General features: G+C 38.0%; 1 protein-coding gene across 1 annotated transcript; it reads left to right on the forward strand.

Moving 5' to 3' along the window:
* On the forward strand, positions 527-14774 carry LOC109821319. Its single transcript, XM_020387508.1, has 6 exons — positions 527-814; positions 5817-6020; positions 11966-12136; positions 12260-12313; positions 12441-12584; positions 14388-14774. Exons 1-6 carry the CDS (start codon positions 527-529, stop codon positions 14772-14774), a joined length of 1248 nt encoding a protein of 415 aa, XP_020243097.1.

Below are 23444 nucleotides of genomic sequence, written 5' to 3' on the forward strand. Positions count from 1 at the left end.
AAGGTGTGAGTTTACTTCATGAAGCACAAGTCAGAGGTGTTCGGAGTCTTCAAGAAGAGAAAGGCCATGGTGGAGAACGAAACAGGTCTGAAGGTGAAGTGTCTGAGATCAAACAATGGTGGAGAATACGAGTTGGAGGAGTTCAAGACGTATTGCGAAGAGGATGAACAGAACCTTGACGGAGCATGCCAGGAGTATGTGATTACATGCAGGTCTGCCTAAAACATTTTGGGCGAATGCGGTGCATACGACGGCTTACCTTATTAATTATGGGCCATCAGTTCTATTAGATTTTGGGATTCCATAAGAGGTTTGGAGTGGTAAGAAGGTCAATCTATCACACTTGCGGGTATTTGGCTGCATGGCTTATGTTCACATCAGTGACCATGTCAGGGATAAGCTAGAAGCTAAGTCACAAAAGTGTATATTCATTAGGTATAGCATTGATGAGTTCGGGTATCGTCTTTGGGATGAGAAGAACAGGAAGATCATCAGGATCCGAGACTTCATATTCAATGAGGATGTGATGTACAAGGATAGAGAAATTGCCAAGGATAACCAAAGCAGTGGGAGAAGCACTTCAGATGCAGGTGAATCCGAGTACATGAATTTAGAGGAACTTCCAGATAGGGGTGATGATGCTTGTTCTGACAGAAGAATGGAGGAGGCTCTAGGTGCAGAAGCAACTACCCAGGACGTAGAGCTTAAGAGGTTATCCAGGGTACCCAAACCGAATCCTAGATATCTTTCATCTCTTGATTACTTATTGTTGACAGATAGCAATGAATCGGAGTGCTATAAGGAGGCTATGCAAGTGAGTGAATCTTTGCAGTGAGAGCATACGATGCAGGAGGAGATGGATTCTCTACTCACTAACGAGACATGGGAGTTAGCCCAACTACCTGCATAGATGAAAGTCTTGCATAATAAATGGGTCTACCGAGTCAAGCAAGAGAGTGATGGAAGCAAGAGTTACAATGCTAGATTAGTTGTAAAGGTGCTCCACCAGCGGGAAGGAGTGGACTATATGAAAATATTTTTCCTTGTTGTAAAGCTCACAACCATCAGAGTGGTGTTAAGGTTGGTAGCTACAGAAGACCTCTTCCTTGAGCAGTTAGATGTGAAGGCTGTATTTCTTCATGGTGACTCGGATGAAAAAATCTACATGAAACAGCCTATTGGTTTTATTAAAGAAGGAAAGGAAGAGATGGTGTGCAAGCTCAAGAAGAGATTATATGGTTTGAAACAGGCTCCGAGACAGTGGTACAAGAAGTTTGATAACTTCATACAGAATAATGGATACGGAAGATGCAATTCAGATCATTGTTGTATTTCAAGAGATTCGAGTCCAGCTTTATTATTTTGTTATTATATGTTGATGACATGTTAGTAGAAGGACCGTGTTTAGAGGAGATAAACAGTTTGAAGAAGCAGCTAGCAAACGAGTTTGCAATGAAGGATCCGGATGTAGCGAAGCAGATTCTAGGGATGCAAATCAGTAGGGATGAAGCTGAAGGGACATTGAGGTTGAGCCAAGCTGAATATATCGAGAAGGTACTTCAGAGGTTCAATATGTAGAATGATAAGGTTGTTAGCACAAGCCAGTTCAAGTTATCTGAGGAGAAATCGCCTAAAACAGATGCAGAGAGAGAGCATATGAGCAGGGTGCCATATTCTTCGACCATTGGGAGTCTCATGTACGCGATGGTTTGCACGAGGTCGGACATTGCCCATGCAGTGAGAGTTATGAGTAGGTTTGCAAGCAATCTAGGAAAGCAACATTGTGAGGCCTTGAAGTGGATATTGTTGTACCTGAGAGGAACAACGAACAAGCCACTATGTTTTAGGAGGAAGGAGTTGGTGTTGCAGGAATACGTGGATGCGGACTTCGTCGGTGATCATGATACGAGACAGAGCATCACAGTGTATGTTTATATTTTAGCGTCGACAACAGTGAGTTGGGTCTCATGTCTACAAAAAATTATAACTTTATCTACAACCGAGGCTGAGTATGTCGCGGTGACTGAAGAAAGTAAGGAGATGATTTGGTTGGCTGGATGTTTGGAAGAGTTGGATCAGAAGCAAGGGAGAGGATTTCTTTACTGTGATAGCCAGAGCGCTATACACCTTGTCAAGAATCCAGTTTATCATGCCAGAACAAAGCACATCGACGTACGATACCATTTCATACGCTCGCTGATCGAGGACGGGAAGTTATATTTAGAGAAGATTTTGGGGAGTCAAAATCCGACAGACATGTTGACGAAGACAGTCACCATAGAGAATCTGGAGTTGTGCGCAACTTCAGTTGGATTTCATGCGTAGGAGATGAAGGTGGAGCCACACTAGGAGGATCATCGCGATCGTCGGGTTGATGATGATTGAAGAATAGATTTTCCCAAGTAGGAGAAGATGCTTGCAAAGAAGGCGGAGTTCGGATGAGCTCATTGATGATGGTTTAGTCTCCAAGTGGAAGATTGTTTGTCTTAAGAGTGGAGACCCAAACCAAGAATCAAAATCAACAAACACGTGAAAAATATGCAAGACAGACTCCACCACACCCTGGTGTGGTGTTTGCCACACCCATATGGCAGGGTGTGGCAGAATCTGTCCTGTTTGTTATGGGTGTGGTATCTGTCACATCCTAGTGTGGCAGAATCTGCCCTGTTTGTCATGGGTGTGGTATGTGTCACACCAGGGTGTGGCAGACTCGTTTTAGAATCCTAATCTGTTTAGGATTGTGTTTTGTTATAAATAAAAACACGTCCCTCTAGGGCTTGGGGAAAAAAAGAACACGAAAAAAGAGGGTTTTGAGGGCTCTTTGAGATCAGAAATCTTAGAGAGAGAGAGACCAATTACAAGCATTGTAATCTTCTTCAATTAATCAAAGAATTGTGTGGTGTGACTCCCGAAAACGTAGGCACGTTACCGAACCTCGTTAAATATGGTGTATTCTTTCTTATTTACTTTCCTACAAGTTTTTATCTTTGATTTGTGGTGAATTTCTTTCTTACTCAACTATCAAACACAAGATCCGGAAGGGTGCGGATTCGATTTGATTGTTTCGAATCCCCAACCAATCATATGAAGCATACCCCATGAAGTTTTGGTTCCTTCTTTACCTTTATACTTATCTTAAATTACAAACTCGACCTTTCTTTAATAGAAAGCTCATTTCTCATGTAATTTCAGTTCCTTCTTTAACCTTACACTTGATCTAATTTACATACTCTACCCTTATTTCATATGAATCTGATTTCTCCTATAATTTTTGTTTCTTGGTTTACCTTTATACTTGATTTAATTTGCAAACTCTATCCTTATTTCATATAAGTATTATTTCTCCCCAAACTTTGTTGCCTTCTTCGCCGTTATTGTTGATTTAAATTATTAATTATAGCAGTCGTATTATATGAAGCTTATTTCTCCCTAAAGTTTTTATTAAGGAAACTTTAATGTGATTAAAATTCTTTTCTACATAACTACTACATGCATAAGTAAAAACCTTATTCACAATAATAAACATAATTAAAAAGGAAAATATGCACACTTTATGAAAGTATGCATTTTTATTATGCAATAATATGCTAGAAACTTATTTATGTATGATGGCCATGCTTAGGGCTAGAGAAAACATTTACCTTCATTAAGCACATATAGTTAAGCCAAACATAACTAATAATTAAAAATAGTAGCAAAACCTTGGGATTACATCGAATTAACCAAAATATATAAGGACGCCACCTCTTACAAAAGTATGATAATATACTTAATTGTAGTATGATACCCAGGGTTATTTAGTACTGAAGTAGGAGTCACAGAGTATTTAGGGCGGAGAGCCCGTTGAGCATATAATCCTTCAATGCATTGTGCTCTACATGCTCCTTCATTGGCAAAGTCCTATCTGTAGCAGAGAAAGGGCAGAATATATATATAACTGCACACTATCCACGACAATGTGTTGCCTGGGATCCTTACAGCTCCTCAAGCCTCATTCTCTCATAGATAGCAGAACTATCTAGATTCATAAAGCTGTTCCTATATGTATATAAATAATAAAAAGAAAAAAAGTAGAACTAAAATTTTGGGAAAATAGAAAGCATTAGAATGGAGAACATGCAATTTGAACTTAAGAAAAATTAGAGATATTACCTCACCATTAGACAGATTAATGAGTCGCGTTCTCTACCTCACTGGTTACTTGAGAAATCAAGTGATCCATGTTCTTAGTCTTTAGTAGAATCTGCGCCGAAAAATGTAATGCTTCAGAATACAGAAGAACTTGCTTTAAAATATAATTCACTATGGCAAAATAACTGCACACTGTCCACAACAATGTGTTGCCTTCCTTACAGCTCCTCAAGCCTCATTCTCTCATACATAGCATAACTATCTAGATTCATAAAGTTGTTCCTATTTGTATATAAATAATAAAAAGAAAAAAGTAGAACTAAAAGTTAGGGAAAATAGAAAGCATTAGAATGTAGAACTAAAAGTTAGGGAAAATAGAAAGCATTAGAATGGAGAACATGCAATTTGAACTTATGAAAAATTAGAGCTATTACCTCACCATTAGCCAGATTAGTGAGTCGTTCTCTACCTCACTGGTTACTTGAGAAATCAAGTGATCCATGTTCATAGTCTTTAGTAGAATCTGCACAGAAAAATGTAATGCTTCAGAATAGAGAAGAACTTGCTTTAAAATATATAATTTACTATGACTACTTATGCAAATTATTTGGTCTAGACTGGGGTAAGTTTTCTCTAATATTTATAGTTGTAAATGGTCTCAAATTGTTAATCCAGTTTCAAGTACTAAAAAGACTCTCATTTATATTCTTGAATTGCCAAAAAGGCATATCCATGAACTCGTTGACTCCAATTTGGAAGAACATTCAACTAGTCGAGCATTTTCTCAAGACTAGACTAAATTTTAGGGTGAAACGTGGCATCAAGTGAAAGCACCTCAAATAGTCAAACCCTAAATCATATTAGTACAAATTTTCTAAAAAAAATCACCTCTTCATGATCCAAAATTACAATTTGCTTTACGTTTTCAGTTTGAGATCAAAAAATACCCTAACCCGTAGTCAATTTGGTGGAATTTTGGATAATTTTAAAAGAATTTGGGAGAGTTTAGAAGAGTTCTATTCATTTTAGGTTTTAGCACGCTATAGTAGGTGTATTAAAGTGGGGTGGGGACATTTCTATCATTTACTTTTTTTCTTAACGATGGGTTACTTTTTTAATGTCGAGAAACATTTCTATCATTTCTATAAGCTATAGTAGGTGTATTAAAGTGGGGTGGGGAAATTTCTATCATTTCTTTACGCTATAGTAGGTGTATTCAAGTGTAATTTACTCTATTATCTAAAAAAAGGTTACATGATACAGTACCAAAAAAGAGAAGCATTTACAGATTTGTAATCTTGATTATATAAAAAATAAGTCACATTTGTATATTCTTTGTTTATTTTTTAGATTAACATATTATGAAGCTTGTGTAGAATATTTCTAAATTGCGTGTAATTTATGATTATAATTAGAAAGTAGGAAAAGTACAAAATTATCCAATGTCACATTGCTATAAAACTTACTTACCCTATACTTTTATTATGAAACTAGTTTTGGAATTGGCTAAAGTTGAACAATTTTCACTCAAAATATTAGGAAAACAAGGAGAAAAGCTTTGTTACTTAAACATATATAATCTTTACTGAAATAAATCTATTGGCGACTCATTTTATATAATAGTTTGACATTTTTATTTCTCTTTATTCAATGAATTAACTAATAGAAGGAATTATTTAATGCAGATGAGACCTAGCAGTTTTCCAGAAGGTATGACCATTAATTCAAATTTGCACAAGAACACCACTTGTCCACGTGGAACGGTTCTTATTCGCAGAACTACTAAGAATGATTTACTACATGCAAAAACTCTTCAAAATCATGTCAAAAGACATGTTACGAGTTACCCATCGGAGAAAGATAAAACTAGCATTGGAATTGGAAGCCATGTGAGTAGCCCTTTTCATTTAGAACCGTTTACCTAAATTTACAGCAAGTTAATTTAAAAAAAATTGGTCAATGAAATAAATTTTATTCATTACCAATTAAGAAGATTTAGTACATCAAAACATTCCAGTGATTAACTAGAAGAAAAACTATGAAAAAGAATTACATTTGCTCAATTCTTTCTTTTATGTAAGGAGAAACATTATCATTCAAGGCTTTAGAAAGTATTAGAAGCTTCACTATCCGAAACAAAGATTCAAAGTCTTTAGCTTTGTTTTGGAAGATTCTCTGATTCCCTTCTTTCCATATAGCATAAACTAATACGGATAATATCAATCTTTTAAGCTTCTTCATAAACCCCTTCCCCTTCAGTCTCGTACTATACCAATCAATAATACAATCCCAGTTGCAAGATTTCCAATTATAATTCATCCAGTCCATCATTCAGTTCCATAAAGTAGCTGAGTATACACATTCAAAGAAGATATGTCTACAGGTTTCTTGATGCTGATATGTGCACAGGACACAAAGATTTATGTCAAGTATCCTTATGTGGCATAGCCTATCTGTTGTTAACAATATAGAATGAATAGCTAGCCAAAGGATAAAGGAGTGCTTAGGGTATAACCATCCATCCCAGACTGTTTTGGACCAAGCAACTTGTGTATTTTGATGAATGAGCTCATTGTAGATAGAAGATAACTGAATTTTTCCTTCAAAGCAGCACATGGTGATGACATTTTGAACATTAGAGGCATTGCCAAATTTGCAGATCATTTTATCCTTCACTTTAAGAATTTGCTTCCACATCCAAGAATCATTCATTCTAATATGAACTTGCCATATGTTATAATGTCATAGGTAATTGCCATGAACCCAATTAATGCATATAAGGTCTTCTTGAGATGTATCATCCAAAGAAGTTTCATAGCCGCTGCATAGTTCCAGGCTTTAGCAGAGAAGACCCCCAACCCTCCGTGCTCTTTGCTTTGACAAACTGTGGTCCATGAAATCAGATGAATTTTATGATTCCAAAGAAAATCAGAAGAGGGAGTGTCTATTTTCTCCAACACTTTAACTGGCAAAACATAGTTGCTAGTCCAAAAATTTTGAATACCTAGGATGACAGATTTGATAAGCTGCAGTCTTCCTGCATAGGATAGAGTTTTCTTTTTTTGCCAACTCTAGAACTGAGCAGAAACTTTGTTAATCAAGGGAGAACAATCCACACATGATTACCTTTTTGAGATTAATGGTACACCCAAGTATCTCACTGGCAACACACCTTTAGAGAAATTTAGAAGAGAATAGATTTGAGCCTTTAAATCATCATCAACACCACTCATGTATATAGAGCACTTATTAGGATTAGTTTCTAATCCAAAAACATGGCTGAATTCAGAGAGGCATTCCTTTAATCTTGCAATTGAGTAAATATCAGCTTTGCAAAAAAGAAACAAGTCATCGGCAAAGAAGAGATGAGAGATCTTAAGCCTAGAACATTTTGGATGATATCTGAATAGATTATCATCTTTGAGGGTGTTTAATTTCCTTGAAAGATACTTCGTTCAAAGAACAAACAGGTATGGAGAGAGTGGATCTCCTTGCCTTAAACCTCTAGCTCCTTTAAAGTACCAATGCAATGTACCATTAAGAGATAAGGAGTATTTAGGTGTTCTGATACACTCCATGATCCACTTAATCATATTCTTAGGAAAGCCCAAACCAATAAGCATAGACTTAATCAAATTCTAACTAATGGTATCAAAAGCTTTCCTTAGATCAATGTTAAGAATTGCCATTGGTGTTGTATGCTTCCTACCATAGTGTTTAATTAGTTCATGAGCTAACAGGATGTTGCTAGAGATAACCCTTCCTTTAATAAATACACTTTGAGCTTTATTAATCACAGTCCCCATAACCCCTTGAATTCTGGTTGCAATAACTTTTGAGATGATTTTGTATACACAATTGCAAAAAGAAATTGGTCTATAGTCTGAAGGTGATTTAGGATTGAGAATTTTAGGCACCAAAGTGATAGATGTGGTATTGAGAGCACCAAGAAGTTTGCCAGATTTAAAGAATTCCTCAATAGCAAGATAGAGATCTTCATTTATCACATTCCAGGTTGCCTTGAAGAAAGCAGCAGTGTAGCCATCTGGACAAGGTGCTTTTTCATTGTCCATTGAAAATAATGCTTGTTTGATTTCATCTCTAATGATTGGAACACCCAGATTATTAGCCTGAACAGAGGAGAGGATAGGACCATTTGATATCACCTCGGTTTAATCTCTGCAGTAGAACCAGCATAGCCTAGGAGATTCTTGAAATAAGCAATGAATTCATTTGTAATATAAGTTATATCAGTTAGCCTTTCCCCATTATCAGAGTATATGAATAAGACTTTATTATGATGCCTTTTGGCTTTCATACCAGAGTGAAAAAATTGAGAGCATTTATCACCATGTAACCCCCATCTGATGTTTGCCTTTTGCCTATAGAAAGAAGATTCAAAATCAACTAGTATGGTGTAGATGTTCAGACATTTCTTCTCCTTTGATATCAAATCAGAATTGAAAGGATCATTCATCAAATATTGTTGAATATCAATAAGTTCCCCCTTGGCTCTTATCACATGTTCACTGATGTTCATAAAGTGTCTTTTGTTCAATTCTTTTAGAACTGGTTTGAGATTTTTTTAGCTTTGTAACTAGCTTGTACATATAGAAACCCCTGATGTCTTGTTCCCACACAGACTTGACAACTGTGTTAAATTAAGGATGTTTAATCCACATGCTAAAAAATTTGAATGGTTTCTTTCCTTCACAGATCTCACCACCAATTGTTATAGATCTCATCACCAATTGTTAACAATGCTGGAGAATGATCAGAAAAGTTTGGCACTAAAAAATCAACTTGACTAGAAGTATATTGAAGAATCCACTCCTCATTTACCAAAATCCTATCCAACCTGCACCAAATTCTAGTATTTGCTTCATGTTTATTACACCAGGTGAAAAAACACCCCGTAGATTTAAGATGAAGCAGCTGGCATGAGTCAATGAATTTTTGAAAATCTTCAGTGTCAGATTCAGTGACTTGAGTTCCACCCAATTTCTCCTCATTACTTATAATAGTATTAAAGTCTCCACCTACAATCCACGGACAATTTACACCTTGTTTGAATAATGATAGATCATGCCAGAGAGCTTTCCTGCCTATTTGATCATTCAGAGCATAAACAATAGTAGCAATACAAGAAAACTTGCTATCTTTAGAAGTAACAGTGCATGATATAAATTGCTCAGAGGAAGAGATGCATTGGACAGATAAGACATCACCATCCCAAAGAATCTAGATTCTACCTTTGCTTGCTTGTTGAGCATTAGAAATCTAGTCCCAGTCTTTAGTCATTTTCTTAGCTATAATATGCATCTTGTCGCTAGCAACTTTAGTTTCCAGAAGAGCTAGAAAGGAAAGCTTGTATTCATGAGCTATTTGTTACACTATCATTTGTTTAGAGGATTTGTTGAATCCTCTAGCATTTCAGATGGCTAAATGCATATTTATTGAGTGGACTTGCCCCTATCAACATTTTAGGGGTCAAACAGATTGTCCTGATGATCCAACAAAGAAAACTGTGAAGCTAGAATATAAGTGGATGCTAGATCACCAACAATCATACTTGTTCTTCTAGCTACACTATTCATGTTAACACTTGTAAATCCACTGATATTTATAGAAGGGGATGAATTTGAATTTTGAACAATGCCAAGCATTCCAGGACTCAGCATCCTACATCCAATCTGACCAGTTTTTCCATAGTTTTGATTGTCATTCTGCAACACTAGCAGTGAAATTTCTTTTCCAGGTTGAAGAATAGGTGTGGCATTCCTCAACACTTCTTGTGCATGTATCTCTAATAGGGGATTTTCAGGTATTGGATTCAATTATCTTGTGTAAGATTTTCTTTTCTAGGTATGACACTCTTCAAGGCTGCTTGTGCATGTTTTCCAGATATATCCACTTCCATAACATATCTCACAAGTTCCTCCTGAAAAACATCTTTTGACATAGTTCATGATAATTTTGGAACCCATATTTTCTTAGCAGCTCGCCTTCTACACTGCTCAGTCTCATGTCCCACTATTTTACAATTTTCACACCATCTTGGTTTAAGTTCATAAACCACTTTTTGAATATAACTTTTCCCATCAGGCCCTTTTATAACTATTTGATCAGGCAGTGGCTCTTTCACAGGCAAATCAACTTCTAATAGAACTTTAGCATATGATAACATTTGTCTCATAGCAGTACGTTTATCAGTAGTAATGGGGTTGTCTATGAGGCTAGCAATCTTGCTAATACCTGAAGAGCTCCACAAATTCAGTTTCAAATTAGGGAATTGAACCCTCATAGGGTAGCTACAATCCTGAATTTTTTCCATATTAGTATCAATCTTCCAAGGCTTCAAAATCAAAGTTTTAGAACCAAAAAACCATGGTCCTACTTTTAAAACTTTATTCATCTGCTTTTTAGCATGATACTCAAAGAGAAACACCCCTTGTTTTATTACGCAAACTTTCGAAATAGAAATTCCCCCCAAATCTTATTAACATATATTTCCATGCATTTAAATCTAACATTTAATCCAATAACATTCCCTATTAAAGCAAAATTCTAGAGATCCTCTCCTTCTTTCCATTCTTCCTCGGTGAAAGAAACAATATTAACTTATGAAGATGGTACAAATTTTAATGATAATCCATTTCCATGCTTTCTATTATCAGAAAATAGGCTAGCAAAGGATTTTAAACCTTCAAATCCATTCTCCTCCGATCTGGCACTTCTTCCATGATTTATAACATCAGAGTCTTTTTTTTTCTTTCTCTAGATTTATATTGTTATCAACAGCATTAACATTCTCCATTTGTTGAGTATTTACTTCAGCATTTTCCTCAACAATCTCAATCAGATCTGAATCAATCACTTCATCAGACCATAAAACAGAGCTAGGAGATTTCCCTAATTCTCCCTAAGAATCTTCTTCTTTGTCCCCCTTTGGATCAGTGCTCTTCATTTCCTGATGGATCTGATAAGTTACTATTCCATTTGATTTAGCCCTAACCTCCGTCGAAGAAGTTCCAGCATTCAACGTAGCTGAGGAAGGATAGACGAAGATAGAGTCTCTCAGTTGACTACTTTGAACTCTCTTATTACTGATCTTCTTCTTCTTCGCAAATCTAGGCGGAGGAGCACGTTAGCAGGGAGAAAATCGCCTACTAAAATGCACTATTCAGACCGCCACTTCGTTAATTTACAAATTTACATTGTTTTATAAATGCGTTTTGCACCCATGGCCTAAATAAGTTGTAAAAGGCTTAGAATGGCAATTAGACCAAAAAGAGAAGAGGCAGGGGGGGGGAAGATGATTTAAGTTAGCTTAGAATATTATATTATTTTGTTGTACTTGTCAACTTTTAAAATATGGTCAATAGATATAGTGTTTCATGAAGCTTTGATTTTAATGAGGAGCATAATTTTTATTGATAGAGATGTTTTGCTATTTCTATGTCACTATGTGCATTGAAGTGAAATGTTAATCTTTATACTTTTCCTCAAGAATAATGATGGTTATAAAGCCTTTGTGTTTAATTAAGGAGATTTAATGAAATACTTCCAGCTACAAAAAAAGTCTAAGTACTTCAAAACTTAAATGAAATAATAAACATTTATTTTTGAGGAGAACAAAACATCTTCACTTAGGGAAACAAAAATATTCAAACAGTCTACACGTGAACAAACAAAACTATTGATAAAAACTACTAAGCTAAGAACATCGTGTTGTAAAAAATTTGATGAAGATTTTCACAACTTGCATTAATATGGCAAATCTTTGTTTCTAATTCGTTTCATCTTGTTTTCTAATGAATTTGTTGTTAAATAGTATGCAGTTATGAAAACTACAATTGGCGAATATTACGGAGCAAGTGCAAAGCTTATTGTTTATGGTTTTCCAAATATCAAAGTTGATCAAAGCACCATAAGCCAAATATGGGTTATTGGAGGTGCTACTGGACCATTAGATGAAGTAAACGCTATACAAGCAGGATGGCACGTAAGCAATTAACTATATTATTTAACTTACTCAAATTAGAATATTCGCAGTTTGTTTAAATAAAAGTAGAAACTCACTTGAATTTCCACTAAATTTGTTTTCTACTTTTTTTAATAATTTTAGGTATGTCCGAGTTTATATGGTGACTATCTAACCCATCTTTCTATATCTTGGACGGTATGATCTATGAATTATGTCCAACTTTGAACTTAAAAGCTAAATTAAATTTTGTTTTCTTGGTTTCAAAAATATTATAGTTTGTTACTAGGCGGGGATTAAAAAAATTGATTAATTATGTGTACAGGCTGATGGTTATGATACAGGTTGCTACAATCTCCATTGTCAAGGATTTATGGTAATATCTCGCGACTTTAGTCCTGGAATGGAAATAACCCAGCTTTCTACCTATGGTGGGATTCAAAAAGCCATTGACATAAGTATCTTCAAGGTAAAACAATAGCGAATTAACTTGGCTTTGAGAAATTCATCTCTACCAACAAACTTCTTTGAAGCTCGATTAACCTATAAAGTTAACTCTCATTTTCCAATGAGACTTAAAAACTGACGCTCACGACAATAAGTCCTGAATTGGTGCACTTGAATACAAGGCCTATTCCCATCATTGGAATTTTGATTTGAATGTAAAAATTAAGAATTTTTTATATATATACGCCTCAAATCTCCCACACTTACAGATTTACGCTTCAAATTTAAATATTTGCAAAAAAATCCAATTCTCTCTCCCCCCCCCCCCCCCCCAACCCCCACTTACACTTACCCATCTTCTCAACCTCTATCCTCACCCACCTCACTTTCCTTCTCCCTTCTCTCCTCTCCTTCCTCCACTTCCTCCTCCACTTTTGGTAAATGTTTGAGGAAAAAAAGAAGAGAGAAGATGGGAGAGGAGGAGGAGAGTGAGATGAGAGAGGAGAGAGAAGGTGAGAAGAGGGGTAAGATTGGAGAAGGAGGGAGAGAATGAGGTGAGCATGAGGATCTTGGCAGGGAGGAGGAAAGAGGAGAGAAAGTGGAGAGGGAAGGGGACTATGATGAAGAAGATGGTCGAGAGAGAGAGTGTTGATTTTTTTTTCTTTTTTTTTTTTGCAAATATCATTGATCATTAATTTACCACTCAAATTAAAAATCCAACAATGGGAATAAGCATTATTGGTTTACTATGTCAGTTTTTAAGTTTTATTATTATTATCGGTATTAGTTTTTAAGCCTTATTAAAATAGGGGACACTTTATAAGCTTATCTGATAGTTTATCTTTATCTTAGGCTCTATTTGGCAACTTTGAAAATAACCTAATTCACTTTTGAACTATTTCCACTTGGTCTAAGTGAGTCTAAGTTAGACTTTATAGAACTAGTTCTACTTTATAACTTAGTTTGGACAATTTTTAGACGATAACATATTTGAGTCATTCTCACCTAGTTCTCTTTTGGACCAAAGTTGTGTTGGTTTGTTGTCTTGGTTTGTTTGTAGTCTAGTTCTTGAGCAAAATTGGATTCAAAAAAACTAGTTTACTACACTTTATTAATTTTCCAAACTACGGCCAAGCACACATGTTCTGTACTCGCTAAAACAAGTTTATTGAGTTTGCCAAACAAGCTCTTAGTCTTTTGTGTTCAATTGATTAGCATACTGGAAGGGATAGATCTTTAAATTTAAGTCTGAAAAGGAAGTTTGATAGCTAAATTTTGTTTTTTAATAGAATAAGTGCTATAGGGTATTAATTATATATCCTTTATATCCCGTTTTATTTGTATACACATCCATCAAGGTGGAGTTTTTTGTAGTCTTCAACTCAAGAGAAATGGGTGATGAACAAAGTTAGAAAGTTTATGAGATTCCCATGTTTGTTTTAAAACCAACAAAAGGAATTACATGATCGTGTGGAGTAAGGAATCCATGTGTTAATATAATATAATAACTAGGGTGATAAAAATAGTTTTAGGTGTAGCTGCTTACTCTTCTTCTATTTATTACCCTGACCATGTGATTGCATTACTTTTCAAGTTTTTCAAGCTCGTGGAAATCAAGTGTTGAGCAACATTAAATTTTTTGTAAGAAAATTCTCACATGATTACCAGATGAGTTTAAAAACACATGAGTAATAACTTCATCACAAAAATGATCTTTATGTTGGTAAAATAGGGATGGTGAGTAGCTACACCTCTATAATGCATGGTTTTTATGTGTGTGTGGAGTGGGGGGAATAACTCTTATTTTGTGTCCTTCTCATTGTAGGACCCAGATGAAGGAAATTGGTGGTTAACCTATGGGGAAGAAAGATCTCTAGTGGGATATTGGCCAAAGGAGCTTTTCAACAATTTAGAGAAACCTAACGAGGTTGATTATGGTGGTGCATCTTACTCTCCCTACAATGAACCTAGTCCCCCCATGGGAAGTGGTCATATGCCTTGCGAAGGTCCAAATAAGACATGCTATTTTCTGAATATTAAGTTAGTAAATAAAAAAAATCAGCTTTACAATCCAAAATCTAACAGAGTCAAAATTTTATCTAATAGACCCGACTATTATGGTATTGATGGAAATTATTACTCAGGGTATCCAGATGGTTACAAATTTCGTTATGGTGGTCCTGGAGGATACACTCGGATGAAGGAAGTGTAATAATTTTCTTGCTACAAAATAAAATAAATATTTGGTTCATGGTAGCATTACATCATTCTATTGTTGAATTTATCCTTAGCCTTAAGTCAAACATTCTCATGAATTCCTAGGAGTATATTGAAATTTCCTTACTGAGGAAGGTTATATGCCTTTCCCACAAGACATCGTTTTTTCTTTATTACTAGAGAAGAGAAAATATTCTCTTATGTCAAATGAACGTGTTTAAGTAATCACTTAAATTTGAAGAGAAAATATTCATTTTTCAATATATTGAAATGAAAGTAAATGAATGTATAACTGATGAAAGAAGTTATATGCTTAGAGAATTGAGCACTAGCTCATACTAGCATTCAAATGCAATCCATTCGGGGGGGAAACACGCTCCGATCTAACCATTGAATCAAGACGAAACTTGAAATGCCCAATCAAAAAATCGGACCCTGCAAGAATGAAAGCACAAAGCATCAAATATGCCGAGTAAGCATCCAAAGGATGTACTTCAAGTAACGGACTTGCTTTTTCTCTTGAAAGAACTCCCTGCAAAATACTAATTGATATTCAACATGCCCATCGGCATTTCGCTAAGGATACAATGTGTTTTCAAATAACAAAAAACCAGAAAAAATCATTACTTACCACTGTTACTGATCAGAATTTAATATCACACTTGAACTGACACAAATTTTGTTGACTCCAAAATCTGGTAGCATATAGAGCAACAAATTGAATCACACAGATTAAAGCAATTAACTTTTGTTAAATCATATTCGTTTTCATTGTCTATAATAAAGCTGACCCAGAAGATTTCAACAATATCCTGAGGTCCAATGAAACAACATTAGATTGAATGCTCACATGGGCTGTAAATATCACTTTTGCACTCAAACATTTCAAAGACATATTTCATATTTGTTGCGCGCCGTGTGGAAGCGTGATAAACAACCAAACGAGTCGGTGAACGATGAGAGAAGAAAACCAAAACCAAACACGAGTGCAATTCACAAAATAACGACCAAATTCACACACAAACACAGGAATTAACATTGTTCGGCAATTGTCTACGTCCACGGGGAGAGGATGGGGAGATTTCACTATATGGAGGAGAAATACAACGGGTTACAACTCACAAAATCACTCAAATATAAACCTAACCAAAGCTCTCAACTCCCTCACAATATCTCACTCTCAAAGTGCTCAAAATAATGCTAATTCTCTCCTTAAAAAACCCTAAAAAACGTGGTTTTATTTATAACAAAATACAATCCCAAATATATTAGGATTCTAAAAACAAGTCTGCCACACCCTAGTGTGGCACACACCACACTCATGACAAACCAGACAGATTCTGCCACACTAGGGTGTGGCAGACACCACACCCATGGTAAACAGGGCAGATTCTACCACCGGTGTGACAGACACCACACCTGGGTGTGGTGGAGTCTGTTTTGTTTATTCTTCACGTTTTTCTCAATTCCTTCGCCGTTTTCACAATTCTCCACCTCGGCGAAGTGTTCCCAACACTGAGCCGACATCAACATAAGCATCAATGCGTCGTCTCTCCAAACTCGGCTGCACCAATATGGTTGCTAACGTACCCCCTCTCCCAAGGGATCAAGCCGCCCGTAGTTCATCCAAATGGCCGTCAACGGCCTCAACAATCACGAATGTGCAATAAGTTTTGACAATGATCAACTTATTACTCGGAACCACCTTAGTGAGCATATTCGTCGGATTATCCTTCGTGTGGACTTTCACAATCTCCACATTATCATCTTCAAGAACATCCCGAATGAAGTGATAACGAACGTCAATGTGCTTCGTCCTCACATAAAAAATCCGATTCTTCGCTAAATAGATAGCACTCATGCTATCACAATGAATGGAGGTGGACTGCTGCGATATACCAAGTTCCTTCAAAAGTCCTTGAAGCCAAATAGCCTCCTTCACAGTCTCTGTAATCGCCATATATTCTGCCTCGGTTGTAGACAAAGCCACCATCGACTGTAAGGTGTATCTCTAACACACCGACGCACGGATCAAAGTGAACACATACCCCGTCGTAGACCGGTGCTTATCCAAATCTCCGGCATAATCCGATTCAACATAGCAAATGCATAGCTGCCCACCTATAGTGTCCCGCTCATAAACCAAGCCAACATTTAGCGTACCTCTAATGTACCACAAAATCCATCTCACGGCGTCCCAATGACCCACTCCTGGATCATGCATGTATCTCGAAACCATGATCACCGCCTGTGATAAATCTGGCCTCGTACATACCACCACGTACATCAAGCTCCTAACTGTACTCGCATATGGAGTCTTCGACATCAACTCTTGATCTTCAACTAACTTCAGTAAAAGACCAGCTCAAAGCTTCAAATAGGCTCCCAATGGTACACTAACTGGCTTCGTATCCATGCTAACATGAAATCGCTGTAGAACCTTCTTCAAATAAGCCACTTGTGTCAAACAAATTTTGCCCTTCTTATTGTCTCTGCTGATCTCCATCCCTAAAATGTGTTTGGCCTCACCCAAGTGTAGGTGTAAATTTGTATTTCCCAAAACAGGGGTTTTGTTTGTATTAATAAGAATAGATTATTACAAACTAATGAATCGAAATTATAACAGAAGTGGAGGAAAGGCCCTCCTTGTTTATCGTGGGGACTTTGGTAGCGATAGGACGCGTCGCTCGGTTCTCGTACCGAGTCTGCTTCCCTTGGACGATTCGATCTAGGTTGCTAGTGAGCTTCAGTACGCAGTAGAAGCTCGTGCTAGTCGAGTTCGAGTCTCCGAGTTCGGTGGCGGTCAGGGCCCGAAGCTAGGAGAAAGTTCGAGTCTCCGAGTTCGGTGGCGGTCAGGGCCCGAAGCTAGGAGAAGGTGCTACAGTGCAAGGATCACGCAAAGAGCCTGTCGTCAACTTAGTCGAGAGTTGAGAGCTAATGGTCCAGCTAACTGATTGAATTAATCAATTAACTATGAACCTCTTTCCTGTAGCCAGGAGAGGCTCTTAAATAGAGGAGAGACAGCGTGGTCACTCCCTTGAATCATGCGATGTGACCATGTACTGATGGGAGATGTCATGCTTCTCACTTCTACCATGAACGGCCGTTTGACGGGCTCGAAGTACTGCACTTCTCCCCCTCACGTCGTGGGGAATGGGAAGGCCCATCCCTATATATAATGTTGTGGCCGCTAGGTACTCTAGCGAGTTCAGCGAGCTTGTTGATTGCCTGGCTGGTCGTCTGAACATGTAGGCGACTCTCAACCACTTGGATGAACTTAGCTGAATGAAGTACGCAGGCGAATTCCAGTTATATGGATGATCGTGACTCGTGCAGGCGGGTCAAGTGTGCAGGCGAGTATAGCGACATTGTGGATTTGACTGGTCGCTCGTACTATGGATGGCCGCTTGAGGGGTTCGAAGCACTATAGTCCTTCCCCTCACGTCGTGGGAAATAGGATGGCCCATCCCTGTATACAGCCTCGTAGCCGCCTAGTACACAGGCGAGGTTGTTGGTCGTCTGGCTGACATCTTAGACGTGCAAGCGAGCCTGGTGCCTAGACGGGTTTGACTCATGTAGGCGAGTTCGAGCATGCAGGCAAATTCGAGAGAATTTGATCCGTGCAGGCAAGATTTGCCTCCAAATAGGCTTGGCTCATACTGAAGAATCCAGCACGTGGGCAGAATCAAACTCTCAAGGGTGGGTTCCCTTAGTTAAGGCAATTTTCACAGCCTACACTAAGTCCTTCATCTCAAACTCATTTGAAAGCTGAACTTTCAACTCATCTATAGCCGACCTGGAAGTAGAGGCAACCAACATATTATCAACATGAAGCAACAAATAAATGTACGCACCTCCTCTTAACTTGTGAAAATACTTGCAATGATCAAACTGGCTCTGAGTGTACGAATGTCCAAGCATAAAACCATCAAATTGCATATATCACTGTCTAGGAGACTGCTTCAAACCGTATAGTGATTTCTTTAACCTACAAACCAACTTATCTTTCCAATGGCTGAGTCATATATATTTCTTCATCAAGATCACCATGAAGAAATGCCGTCTTCACATCCAACTGATCTAACTCTAAATCATACTGTGCCACCAAAGCTAGCAGAATCCGAATCGAAGAGTGTTTCACCACCGGAGAGAAAACCTCATTATAGTCAATACCTTCCTCCTGTGCATAGCCCTTCGCAACCAACCTACCTTTGAACCTCAATGGAGTGCCCTCAATGCCCTCCTTCTTCATGTATACCCACTTACAACCAATCGCCTTCCGCCCCTTTGGAAGCTCAATAAGCTCCCATGTATCGTTTTTATGAAGAGACTTCATCTCCTCCTACATAGCTACCTCCACGAATCAGCCTCCGAACTCTGCTCGACCTCTTTGAATATAGTAGGCAACATCTCATCGATACTCTCCACCGGAAGTACATACGTAACTGTGTCGGCATACCATGCTGGCACACGTATGTCTCTCCTCTGTCTCCAAACCGCAATAGAATCATGAACCTGAGCCGTCGATCCCTGATCCTGCACATCAGTACCCGTATCATTCGTGTCACCTTCATGCTCGCCTAGTGTCACCTCAGTCGATACTCTAATGGATACTACACCATCTGGACACTGTGGAGCTGCATCGATCTCCACCACCTACGATATCTTCTGTGTCGGGTCGCTCTCTACCTGATGAGAGCTGGGAAGCTTCAAGATAGAAGCTTCATCGAACATGACGTCCCTACTCAGCATAATCTTCTTATCAACTGGATCCCAAAGCTTGTATCCCTTAACACCATGCTTGAATCCTACAAATATGGCATTCCTAGCTCAAGGTTCCAATTTATCTGTTCTCATATGATAAAATGCAGGGCACCCAAATACCATTTCTCCATAGGGGTTTCCCCTCAATCGTAGATGAAGGTAGCCTATTAATGAGATGGCTCGCATATGAAAGTGCATTAGTCTAAAAGATCTTCTCCAAACCACTATGCGCCAATAAGCATCGGACCTTCTCTAGTAAAGACTGATTCAACCTCTCTGTCACCCCATTCTGCTACTGTGTATGACTAACTATGAAGTGGCTCTATATGCCCTCACTCGACATAGCTGCTGAAAGGGTCTGAAGTGTACTCACCGTCGTCGGATCGTAACGTCCTGATATTTCTCCCAGTCTGCAGTTCTAATCTCTTCTTCCATTCCACAAACAAATCTAGGACTTCATTCTTATGCTTCATGGTGTACACCTAATAACGCCTAGAATAGTCATTAACAAACGTGACGAACCAATGTCGACCACCAAGTGATGTCGTCTTGGTGGGATCCCAAACATCTGTGTGCACGTAGCCCAAGATACCCCTCATCCTATGAATAGAAGTCCCAAACTTCACGTTTGTTTTCTTACCAAGAACACAGTGCTCATAGAATCCGTTTTTCCACTCTTGGCTCCTTTCAATAGTCCCTGCTTGCACAAAGCCTGCAGTGACTTCTCTCTGTATGCCCTAACCTGTAGTGCCAAAGTCTGCTCATGTCCACCTCTTAAATAGCTGAAGCAACCTAGCTAACCTCAGTACTCCCCTTCAGATAATATAAGTTCTGACTGTGGACTTTCTTCATCACCACTAAAGATCCCTTAGTAACCTTTGCTATAGCGTCCTTAAAGGTCACCTTGAATCAATTCGCCTCCAAAGATCCAACAGAAATAAGATTGTTCTTCAGCTAAGAAACTAATCTCACCTCCTTTTATTCATGGACTACTCCATCGTGCTTCCGAATTTGCATGGTACATATCCCATAAATATCACCGGATTAATCATTTCCCATGACAACAACACCCCCCATCGAGTCTCTCAAACGATGCAAACCAATCTCGCCTAGGGGTCACATAACAAGTAGCGCCAGAATCAAGCATCCAATCCGATGCATCCAAATGGTTCATCTTCGGAGTAATCAAAAGAGAAAAGCTCAAATCATCGGAATCATCGCCTTTCGCAACATTCACCTCATTAGCCTTCAGGCCCTTTTTCTTGTCATTCTCCTTCTCTTTGACCTTTGGACAATCTCTTTTCCAATACCCTTGTTCCTTGCTAAAACACATTGGTTCTTTCCTAGCTGGTAACGACCTCTTGACTTTGACCTTCCTCTATTTCCACCTTTCGGATATAGGCTTCTACCTCCCGTCGACAAGGCCTCTCCTAAAATACTAGCGTAGGAAGTCTCCTTATCCTTTCTCCTCAAATCGTAGTTCATCAATGCGTTAGTCACTTCACTATAAGTGATAGAAGATCTCCCGTTCAATAAAGTAAGCACGAAGGTATGATACTCCCCATACGGTAATGAGTCTAAAAGAATAATAGTCTTGTACTCATCCGTGATCTTCCCATCCACGTTCGCCAAGTCCGACAACAACTTAGTGTAGTTGTTCACATGAGCCGCAAGCGAGGTGCCTCTGGCGCCAGAAGGGGCTTGTATCTCACACAACCCCCAACGGCGAAATCCTTTGGGTTCATCCGGATTTGCTCAAAGATGAACAGTGGACAACATCCACATCAAAGAAGAAATCAAAGGGCAAAGGAAAAGAAAAATTCTGTTATGGAGCTTCGGCGATTCCCGAGAAGAACGATGAAGAGATAGCAGCTTTATCACCTTCTGATGGAGAACAAGAAGTTTTCGCTATAAGAAGTGGGAATGAGTACCATTATAAATATCCTGAGACCTCTAACCCAAATGCTACAACTCTAAAGGAGCTAGGGATAGTTACAACTCCTCCAGTAGCTGCTGAAAAGCCGCAACAACCGGCTAAGCAAAAAGAGAAAGAACTTAGTGTAGTTGTTCACATGAGCCGCAAGCGAGGTGCCTCTGGACATCTAAAATCTGAATAATCTTTACAGCAAGTGCAAACGGTTTTCAACACTCTTCGTAAGGCACTTATTGTTGAGAATTTACAACATCTTCATTGCAGACGTCATCCTAATCACATCATATTTTATTTCTTGTTCCAAACAAGACCTCATCACCCCACAAGCATTCCTATTTATTTTTCCCAGATCGCCTCTTTATATTTAGGTGGCCTCTCATCGACCATGATGGTCTCCTCTAAATTTTGAACATTGAGCGTATCCTGTACGTCGCTCATCCACAAACCAAAATTAATTTTGCCATCATATTTTACCATACTAATCTTAGTGTTCTAAAAACCAGCTTGAACTGTACCTGCCATCTTGCTGCTTTCATCAACTTCTTCGCCCATAATCACAAACTCCAAATTACAAAGAAAGATTTAAACTTTATAGAATTTTAAAGTTACCCAACTGAACCCTAGATTGGATTTCAAATAGAACTCCTAACCACACGAGGAAAGCGAGATCTTCAACGGCAACTTCAAACCCTAACTCAACCGAAGCCTAGAACTCCAAGAACCAAGCTTCCAACTGAATCTTCCTCCACATAATCCAAAACCCTAGATCTAAAATCTGAGCTCTAATACCACTTGTTGCGTACCGTACGGAAGCGTGCTCGATAATCAAACAAGTCGGTGAGCGATGAGAGAAGAAAACCAAAACCAAACACGAGTACAATTCACAAAATAACGACCAAAATCACACACAAACACAGGAATTTACGTGATTTAGCAATTGCCTACATCCACGGGGAGAGGATGGGGAGATTTTACTATATGAAGGAGAAATACAACGGGTTACAACTCACAAAATCACTCAAATATAACACTAACCAAAGCTCTCAACTCCCTTATAATATCTCACTATCAAAGTGCTTAAAACAATGATAATTCTTTCCTTAAGAAACCCTAAAAAAATGTTAGACCCTAGAGGGGGGTGATTAGGGTCCTATGCTAATCTAATCCGATTTTATGTTAATTAAAACTAATTAACGAATTATTCTTGCAAGATAGATATATAATATGTTATAAGTAAGAATAAGTAATATGAACAAAGGAAAATATCCTAGCAATGAGATATACTACAAGATATATATGAGGATATACAAATAACACAAGGGTAAACAATCTAAACTAGATAGTGGGTAATGTAAGCAACAAGCAATATACAAAGGCGATATAAGATATGAACATAAAAATAAGTGCGCCAATACAATCACAAACAAACGATATATTTACGGAGTTCGGTCCTCACGACCTACGTCTCCGCTCCTCACTTCGAGGAGATCTCCACTATTACAACCGGGTTTTCTATGCTCACCCGAATAACATTTACACCTCACACTCAGTTTTCTAGCTAACCAAAAACATTACAATCTCACACTCTTGTAATCATACTTTACACCCTCTCAAGTGTTGGTCTCTAGCCCATGTCTCCCTCAAGTGTTAGGAATTATAATCTATCTCTAGGCATTACCACCTACCCCACTCCTCTTGGAACGACCCCGTCTCTCACCACACACTCCTCTCGTTGTACAAGTGTATTACAAAGTGATCTCACAAATTAAGCATGAATACAACTTTGGTTGTTCTCTACAATGGACGAGAACTCAATTAAGCTCACTCTTAATTGTTCCAACTCCCCACAACCTAATTATACAATGTATGCAAATACAATAATCTCAATGGTTGTGTGTGTAAACAAAGAGAAATAAAATCAAACTCAATTAAAGTCTAGCAAATATAAATATGATAATGTAAATGTAA

Source organism: Asparagus officinalis, chromosome 8 (assembly GCF_001876935.1).
Source record: "Asparagus officinalis chromosome 8, Aspof.V1, whole genome shotgun sequence".
In the NCBI taxonomy this organism is placed as follows: Eukaryota; Viridiplantae; Streptophyta; class Magnoliopsida; order Asparagales; family Asparagaceae; genus Asparagus; species Asparagus officinalis.

Coding starts and splice junctions, on each gene's coding strand:
- LOC109821319 (XM_020387508.1), top strand. CDS start 527: ATGTACAAGGATAGAGAAATTGCCAAGGATAACCAAAGCAGTGGGAGA. Junction 815..5,816: donor GCTATAAGGAGGCTATGCAA/GTGAGTGAATCT, acceptor TATTTAATGCAG/ATGAGACCTAGCAGTTTTCC. Junction 12,314..12,440: donor ATCTTTCTATATCTTGGACG/GTATGATCTATG, acceptor TTATGTGTACAG/GCTGATGGTTATGATACAGG.